This window comes from Alosa sapidissima, chromosome 16, assembly GCF_018492685.1.
Source record: "Alosa sapidissima isolate fAloSap1 chromosome 16, fAloSap1.pri, whole genome shotgun sequence".
Lineage (NCBI taxonomy): Eukaryota > Metazoa > Chordata > Actinopteri > Clupeiformes > Clupeidae > Alosa > Alosa sapidissima.
Genome location: NC_055972.1, coordinates 418379 through 428378, shown reverse-complemented (window position 1 = coordinate 428378; position 10000 = coordinate 418379). Strand labels below are relative to the sequence as shown.

The window sequence follows — 10000 nt, the reverse complement described above, 5'->3', positions numbered from 1 at the left end:
ACACACACACACACACACACATCCATTCACTGGTTTGCTGACTGTTACGTAAGCTACTTGACCTGAGAAACACATACACGCACAATAGGAAGATACACTCAGGCTCATCTATCTAGAAATTCGTCTGTCTGTCTGTGTGTGTGTGTGTGTGTGTGTGTGTGTGTCTGTTATTCGCATATCTCTCAAACCGATGATTGATTTCAAACGTGGCAGGTGTCTTGCTACAGGCACGAGTAAGTGCAGTGCCAAGTTTGACATTGTTTGGATAAGAAATGCAAAAGATATTGTTGCAGTGGCTATTCAAGATGACGTTAAAATGATGTGCAATAAACTGACACTTCGATTAGCCCAGGCTTTGGACTTGAGACTTTGAATAAACAAACGACAATTCCGACTGCAAGGTCCCAAGTTGAAACGAGCGATAGGCTAATGGTCCCAAATTTAACAACGTTTCAGAATGCCACACAGCTAGACAACGAGTGGCAGATAGAGCGACGTCACTTATGCTACCAAAGACTGTTTTGTGAGTCACATCGTTGCAAATCTTATATGATGCATCTTTCTACTAAATGGTTCTACAAAACGCAGCCAGGCCTAAATTCTGCTTAATAATAGGCTAATATATTATAATATCATATTCAGTACTCATTCAATAAAGTATCTATCTATCTAAAAAAAACTTTCCCCTTGGGACACCAGCAAAGACCAGAATTTCCCCTTGGGGATCAATAAAGTAATGAATTCTAAAGATGAATTCTTAGCTGTAATGATGTTTTCTCCTATCATCCTATTGTTAAAGCAGACTTACCTGTGGGCATGTAATTGGTTTTCTACAGGAATAGCGTGTTTGACGGTACTTGATTTCGGTACCTTACTGAATCTATAACACCGTGTTTGTAAGAACTGCAACATTTAATTAAAGTTAAAAAAACTCAATGTATACATTGAAAACAATGTATACATTGATCAACATCCCTGCTGAATTTCTAACATCCCTGTAGCGATGACCACATTTTTGGCAGAAAAAGAAATCATCATGATCATTCCTAATAAATCATAATTCACAATGATTAGTAATTAGTAAATAATGAGTGCCCACCATACTTAATGCTTTAGTTGATGTGTTGTTCATGTATGATGCCACAAATGACAGAACTCATGTAAATTCTTGATGATTCATGAGATATCACCCACACTACACACTGGAGAACTGAAGGAGTCTAGCGCCCACACTACACACTGGGAAACTGAAGGCCTCTATCGTGCGTAGACCTATGGACTACCGTTACACACACCACACACTCGCTGGGTTAGTGGTGGTATAGTATAAGTATATATACTTTTTTGATCCCGTGAGGGAAATTTGGTCTCTGCATTTAACCCAATCGTGAATTAGTGAAACACAAACAGCACACAGTTAACACAGTGAGGTGAAGCACACACTAATCCCGGCGCAGTGAGCTGCCTGCTACAATGGCGGCGCTCGGGGAGCAGTGAGGGGTTAGGTGCCTTGCTCAAGGGCACTTCAGCCACGGCCCACTGGTCGGGGCTCGAACCGGCAACCCTCCGGTTGCAAGTCCAGAGTGCTAACCAGTGGGCCACGGCTGCCCTCTCGTAGCAATGTTAACAGTTAATTTCTGTCTGCAGAATGCTGGACCAGTGGGTTCTGGGGTTAGCAGTGGTTGCCATACCAACGGCTAATTTCAGTCTCTGTAGGCCGCAGCTTTAGGCATACTCACTCCCAGGGTTGCTGTAATAGCAACGGCTAATGGCTAGTCTGCACTCACTCCAGGGTTGCTGTGATAGCAACGGCTAATGGCTAGTCTGCACTCACTCCAGGGTTGCTGTGATAGCAACGGCTAATGGCTAGTCTGCACTCACTCCAGGGTTGCTGTGATAGCAACGGCTAATGGCTAGTCTGCACTCACTCCAGGGTTGCTGTGATAGCAACGGCTAATGGCTAGTCTGCACTCACTCCAGGGTTGCTGTGATAGCAACGGCTAATGGCTAGTCTGCACTCACTCCAGGGTTGCTGTGATAGCAATGCACCGCCCACATACACATCTTCACTGTCATCACTCACATACATCATACATACAGTACTCTGCTTGCAATAGTAAGTCCCTGCCCCCCCCCCCCCTACATACACAGCACATTATTTCATCAGGAAGCTTCTCCAACACACATCCCCAACATACTTACAGCACACTGCCCCCCCCCCCCCCTCAATACACAGCACATTGTCTCATGAGGAAGCTTCTCCAACACACATATTGCACACTGCCCTCTCCCCACATACACACATGCATAATTTTTTATGCAGCCCTTGCCACTTAATCTACTAAACCCTCTTCTACTGCACTTTTTACCCCCCCCCCCCCCCCATTAATGCACAAATAGGCTGACACCAGACATAATTTCACTGCATTTCTTACTTCCAGTAACTATATGCATGTGACAATAAACTTCCTTGTATCCTTGTATCCTTGTAATGGCTAGTCTGCAGGCTGTTGGGCCATTGGGTTCAAGGTTTAGTTGGGATAGCAATGCTAATGGATAGTTCCTCTCTCTGCAGGCTGTTGGGCTACTGGCTCCCAGGGTTAACAAGGATAGCAATTCTAAGGGACAGTTCTGCTCTCTGCAGGCTGTTAGGATACTGGCTCCCAGGGTTAGCTGTGATAGCAATGGTAATAGCTGGTTCCTCTCTCAGCAGGTTGTTGGGCCACTAGGTCCCAGGGTTAGCTGGGGTCGCAATGCTAACAGGTAGTTCCCCTCTCTGCAGGCTGTTGGGCTACAGGGTCCCAGGGTTAGCTGTGATAGCAATGCTAATAGCTGGTTCCTCTCTCAGCAGGTTGTTAGGCCACTAGGTCCCAGGGTTAGCTGGGGTCACAATGCTAACAGGTAGTTCTTCTCTCTGCAGGCTGCTGGGTCTCTGGCTCACAGGGTTAGCAAGGATAACAATGCTAAGCAGGTTGCCCTTGGATACCAAATTATTACAATTGCCATCCATATTTGGTTTAGCAACCAAATCCTCATTCATGGTTGCCAAGCTGGCAACCACTTTTAACCACTATTAAAAGTTAACATTGAGCCCTGATGCTAATGGCTAGTTCCCCTCTCAGCAGGTTGTTGGGCTACTGGGTCTCAGGGTTAGCAGGGGTCGCAATGCTAACAGCTAGTTCCCCTCTCTGCAGGCTGTTGGGCTACTGGCTCCCAGGGTTAGCTGTGATAGCAATGCTAATAGCTGGTTCCTCTCTCAGCAGGCTGTTAGGATACTGGGTCCCAGGGTTAGCTGTGATAGCAATACTAACAGCTAGTTCTTCTCTCTGCAGGCTACTGGCTCCCAGGGTTAGCTGTGATAGCAATGCTAATAGCTGGTTCCTCTCTCAGCAGGCTGTTAGGATACTGGGTCCCAGGGTTAGCTGTGATAGCAATACTAACAGCTAGTTCTTCTCTCTGCAGGCTACTGGCTCCCAGGGTTAGCTGTGATAGCAATGCTAATAGCTGGTTCCTCTCTCAGCAGGCTGTTAGGATACTGGGTCCTAGGGTTAGCTGTAATATAAATGGTAATAGCTAGTTCCCCTCTCTGCAGGCTGTTGGGCTACTGGGTCCCAGGGTTAACTGGGGTCGCAATGCTAACAGCTAGTTCCCCTCTCAGCTGGTTGTTGGGCTACTGGGTCCCAGGGTTAGCAAGGATAGCAATGCTAACAGCTAGTTCCTCTCTCCACAGGCCGCAGCTGCAGGCGTGCGTGTCAGGCAGGTGGCCGTCCCTCCCAGCGTGGGTGCTATGTCGCAGGTGTTTAAAGTGGGGCACCCGGCCTCCATCCTGCCTCAGGTGGAGACACTAAGTACAAATCAACTGCTCTGTGTCTCCCTTTGGTGGTGGAGACACTAAGTACAAATCAACTGCTCTGCGTCTCCCCCTGGTGGTGGGTCAGGGCTCTGTTGTAGAGTATAATCATGAGCGCTTCAAGATACACTATGTGCTTTTGGGAAACTTAACTCTCCCATGCTCGTTATCTCCTTCTCCCCCTGGTGGAGGGTTTGGGTTCTATGGCAATATATACAGCTAAACTATGCTGATATACTGCTCCCCCTGGTGGAGGGTTTGGGTTCTATGGCAATATATACAGCTAAACTGTGCTGATATACTGCTCCCCCTGGTGGTGGGTTTGGGTTCTATGGAAATATATATAGATAAACTGTGTTGCGCTGCTGCCCCTGGTGGTGGGTTTGGGTAAAACTAGCCTTACTATGCTGGGCTATGAGTCGTGTTGCTCTGCTGCCCCTTGTGGTGGGTTTGAGTCGAATACTCTTAAGGGGCTGTAAGTGTAATGGTAGCCATCAGGAACAGTGATGTGCACCTTAAGAACTTGCTAGAACAGTGCTGTGTACCTTAAGAACATCAGGAACAGTGCTGTGCACCTTAAGAACTTGCTAGAATGCTTCTGTATCCCGTGTCAGAGGTTGTGAGTTTTTGAGTTTGGTGTAAGATTGTGCAGATTGAGTTGTCGTGACTACCATTACCTTAGGGTGTGTGTGTGATAATGTTGACACACACTTTAGGATCATAATCTGTGTGTGTTCACTTTAGGATCATAATCTGTGTGTGTTCACTTTAGGATCATAATCTGTGTCTGTTCACTTATAATCTGTGTGTGTTCACTTCTTTCTTTTGGTTTCTCTCTTGTTCATATACATCTCTCTCTCCTTCTTTGTTTCTCCATCTCTCTCTCTTCCTCCATCTCCCTCCCTCCCTCCGTTCTGCACGGTCCCGCAGGGGGAAGGGGAGCAGCCCAGAGGCGCGAGCGCTGGCCAAGCAGGTCGGGGAGGCTCTGCAGACCCTGCAGGTGAAGGTCAACCGCGCCATCGCCAACATGAGGCCGTCCAAAGCCGCGCTCACGCTGGAGGGCAAGATGGACCAGGCCATACGCTGGATCAACAACCCCAGCGCTGATGACGGTGGAGTGGGTAAGGAGCGCACGCACGCACGCAGGCACGCACGCACACACACATACACACACACACACACTCACGCGCACGCACACACACACACACATACAAACTCACACACAGGTGTATCTTAATCTGTTTGCCATTAAACAACAACACAGTGCATTTACAGTATATAGCTCTTTTTAAAGGCCTTTACAGTGAAGGAGAAACCTCACTAACCTCCACCTGGGTGACCTCACTAACCTCCACCTGGGTGACCTCACTAACCCCCACCTGGGTGACCTCACTAACCCCCACCTGGGTGACCTCACTAACCTCCACCAATGTGTAGCACTCACCTGGGTGACCTCACTAACCTCCACCAATGTGTAGCACTCACCTGGGTGATGCAGGGCAGCCATTACATGACAGGATGGCCACCATACACCAGTTTGAGGTGGACAGTGAGGAAACGAATGAGCCAATTACACAGGGGGGTGATTAGATTAGAGATTAGAATGCAGATTACACAGGGGGGTGATTAGAGATTAGAATGCAGATTACACAGGGGGGTGATTAGATTAGAGATTAGAATGCAGATTACACAGGGGGGTGATTAGAGATTAGAATGCAGATTACACAGGGGGGTGATTAGATTAGAGATTAGAATGCAGATTGAATGAGCCAGGACACCAGTATAAGTATATACTCTTTTGATCCCGTTCACAGTCTATAAAGAGAGAAGGTAAATGAGTTGCAAGGAACTTTTAAAAAGCATACAAATCTGATTTAGCAGTTTTGGGTGGAGATCAGCTATGTGAATACATGGCATGATACTGCTAACATAAAAGCTCTCTGCCATGTCCATTTGGTCAAAGTAGCTCTCGGAAGAAAAAAGGCGCTCAGCCAGGACCATTTGGTCAAAGTAGCTCTCGGAGGACGCGAGGTTGGAGAGCCCTGGTTCTCCTGGTTTAACGTCTCATCCAAAGGACGGCATTTCCTTTAGTATAGAGTCCCTGTCACTGCACTGGGGCATTGGGATTGATTTTTGGTCAGAGGGAAGAGTGCCACCTACTGGCCACATATCAACATCACTTCCATCAGCAACTTAGTTTTGCAAGGAGGTCTCCTATCCAAGCACTAACCAGGCCCACACCTGCTCTTCTCTTCAGTAGTTCAGCACACTCAAAGTGGGTCATGTCATCACATCGGGCCATTTTCTACAGTCTCCACCGTACACATGATATACCCCCCCTCTCTCTCCCTCTTTCTTTCTCTCTCTCTCCCTCTCTCTCTCTCTTCCTCTCTCTCTCCCTCTCCCTTTCTCTCTCCCTCTCTCTCTCTCTCTGCATCTCCCTCCCTCTCTCTCCCTCTCTCTCTCTCTTCCTCTCTCTCTCCCTCTCTCTCTCTCTCTCTCTCCCTCTCTCCCTCCCTCCCTCTCCACCCCCCACCCCAGGTCAGGCAGCAATCCGGGGTCTGGTAGCGGAGGGCCGTCGCCTTGGCAACTCGTTGCCCGCTCCTTACCGGCAAGACCTGCTGGGCCGCTGTGACCGCGTCGAGCAGCTGATGATGACGCTGGCTGACCAGGCCGCCCGCGGGGAGGCCGACACTCCACAGGCCCGCGCTGTTGCTGCCCAACTACTGGAGTCCCTCAAGGTGTGGTACACACACACACACACACACACACACACACACACACACACACACACACACACGCCCTGTTGCTGCACAACTAATGGAGTCCCTCAAGGTGTGGTACACACACACACACACACACACACACACACACACACACACACACCCTGTTGCTGCACAACTACTGGAGTCCCTCAGGGTATGGTACTGGAGGCCAAAATTTGTGTCTGTAAAAAAGTTTTGTAGCTTTGTAGCTCCAGTTTGCACACGATAGATGTCGCATGTCTCCCAATTTCTGCCTAATTGTAAGCGTAAAGCTGTTCGACACACGTTCAAACTAAATCCCAGTGGACAAATGTTTTTCACAAAATATTTCTGCAGGTAGGCCTTTTTTTGCACACAGACAAATTAATTCTACAACTACAAAAAGGTTCTACTCATTTGCAAATCATATCCTCGAAGACAATTTTTTTTGCACATGCACAAAATATTTCTACAAGTACAAAGTTTCCGTGCACCAGCACAAATTGTTTAATACAGTTGCAAAACTCTTTTCACAGCCACAAAATATATATGCCGTTGATTTGATTCCATAAAAACACACACACAGAGAAGCACACATATAAACAAAAGCAAACGCATGACAATGCAATCAATATATGGACCAATCATGAAAGTTCAAAGGCGAGTCTAGGCTGAGAACGGAATCTTATTGGCTGTTTCAAGGCTGGTTTCTCAAAATGAGTTCCCTCTCCCACTCTCAGAACGAAATCTCCACTTCAGAAGCACTTACATATAGCGCTAAGCATTTGTGAATACACCCAAGTTAGCACACACATGCTAAAGTTGACTAAAAAGAGGAATAAAAAATCATCCTTTGGAAATTGAACGGAATGCTTTGATTTAAAAAATGAGGAAAACTTCAAACTTTAAGGACACCAATTTTCTTTGTGAGTGAATAATGTATCGTAAATAAATAAATGTTTTTACTTAAAATGCAGGGGGCATATGTAAGCACACCCCTATGTTAAATTTCCATAAAGGCAGGCAGTTTTTTTTTTAACCCTTAGAACCCTAAGCTGTTTTTGGGCATTTTCACTACCTTTATTCATAAGGATTTATTTTGGTCATTGTAAGTGCCACACACACATATTATATATTGTTTTTTTTAGCAGAGTCTAGGCTATTCAGATCTGCCATAATGTCATGTATTAGTAATAGCATTGATTTTATTTCGATTTTTAAAGAATTAAAATACAAAAAGCATATTATAAAAATTCTTATATTTTGACATGTATCTCACCACAGCAAGCTCATAGCTCTACGTGCATTTCATGTGTGTGTAGGACAGACTGTCCTGAATCAGGCAATATAATTGCCATGTTGGATGGATACTCTGGGGCTGAGCAATTTACAGAAATATATGGTGTGTGATTTACAGAAATAAATGGCATTTTTTATTTAGTGATGAAAAATTACCTTTCTGCGCTCCATATCTGTGACACGAACTGATCTGACCTGACTTGACCCGAGTTTGCGTGTTAGCCTGTGTGTGGCTATGGTGTATGCACTCATAATGATTCTCAACTTATTACTGCATTGCCATGAACAAAGTAGAGGCAAAAAGGTGTTTCTTTGTTGAACAAATTGGGATGCAATGTGAGCCTTGAATTGGATGCCATGCAGGAATTTGCTAGGATCTCAAAACCGGATTATGAACATGCTTTGCCAAAAAAACAGACAAAAACGTGGGGTAAGTCCAGCTATATGAAGTTATTATTTTGCTGTCACTTCGTCTGTTTCATAACCCAGAAGGATGTACTTGGTATCAAATGATAGCTCTGTGTCTCCTCTCTCATCTGACATGCGTGTCATATCTATCCGATCACGGGTTCGCGAGTAATTCAAACGAGAGTAATGGGTGCGCAGGTGAACGCAGAGAAGTATAGACAGTTAATATGATGCAATTTGATTTCATTTCATGATTTTTTTTTTATTTTCATTTCGCTGCGATGAACGGTTCCGGAGCAATGTGACCGAGAAGAAAGGGTGTGTTTTTTGACGCACTTTGCGTCAATCGGGTTCTAAGGGTTAAAGGCCAGTTATTTCATGGATCCAGGATACTATGCATCCTGATAAAGTTCCCTTGGCCTTTGGAATTATGGAATTTTGGAATAATAACCCCACATCATCACATACCCTTCACCATACCTAGAGATTGGCATGGGGTACTTTCCATAAGATCATCTATCAATGCAAATCAAACCAGCTATTAGGCTAACTGAAATCACACCATGCCAATCCCTAGCTATGGTGAAGGGTATGTGATGATGTGGGGCTATTTTACCTCATACCCAACTATATTTACAAGACTTACTTTTAGAGGGGTTTGTTGATATATTATTGCTAGCTTGATTTATTTGACATTTTATTCATAAAACAGGGCAAACATTTTTAAGGCTATTGACAGTATATTCTAATTTATAGGACAACACAAGTAGATATATAATGTACTATAAATCCCTCAGTAACTCTCCAATCTTATATGTTAACATAATGAAAAAAGGAACCTGGCTTTATCCAAAGTGCAGATTTAGTTTCTTTTTAAAATGTATGCAAATTATTGCATATTAAATTAGAAAAAATGCATTATTTGTATATTTAAACATTAAATTACAGAAAACTTGTAATATTTTTCTTTTTATCATATTAATTTAAGTAGTCATCCTGGAATGTTTCATAGTGATATCTGCTAGTTAAAATGTTTACCCTATTCACCTGTAGTGTCTCGCCTATTTGAAGTGTGCAAGTAGGTGATTTGAGAAACTGGGCCCTATCTTCACAAACCGGCACCTGGCGGAAAGTGGATTATTATCCCAGTGCAACATTTATTCTTATCTTGCACGTCTCTTTTATTGAGCAACGCGCCAAGGGGTGTGGCCATTATTGACCTAAGGAGGGGTCTGGTGCACTACCTAAAAACCGCCATCTACACCTAATGTGTTTCTGCTACCACATCAAGCAAGGAATGTCATAGAGGACCATAATGTCATAGAGCTAGAGTCTAAAAACCGCTATCTACACCAGTGTTTCCCAAACTTTTTTCCTGGGGACCCACTTTTTAAAAATGACAGACCATCGCGACCTATTCACTTCAGAGCAAACAATCATCGACCAATATTGTTTTAGGCCACAGGTTCTCAAACTTTTTTATGCCCCCCCCCCCAACCATTCTACAGTGCCATATCTAGATATGTAATAGCGCCTACTAGGTCTGGCCTACTACCACTACAATTACAGGGATTGGTGATGCACTGACTCCTCAGTTTCCCACAATTCTGCAATCTCAATTACACATGAAACAATGTTAAATATTTTCAAAGCTGTAAAAAGTGTTGTACAAACACACAACCTCAGCTTTTTCCTCATC

At 44.8% G+C, this 10000-nt stretch overlaps 1 protein-coding gene across 5 annotated transcripts in view; it reads left to right on the top strand.

Annotated features, from left to right (window-relative positions):
• vcla (vinculin a) overlaps positions 1 to 10000 on the top strand; it is a 133103-nt gene that overhangs the window by 91505 nt on the left and 31598 nt on the right. For all 5 annotated transcript variants that reach the window (XR_006023282.1, XM_042065602.1, XM_042065600.1 and 2 more), the window contains 2 exons: positions 4781 to 4971; positions 6392 to 6591. Coding sequence is in view for 4 of the 5 variants with exons in the window: in XM_042065602.1 (XP_041921536.1) it covers positions 4781 to 4971; positions 6392 to 6591 (391 nt within the window). In the remaining variant the exon portion in view is untranslated. The remainder of the gene's footprint in view (positions 1 to 4780; positions 4972 to 6391; positions 6592 to 10000) is intronic.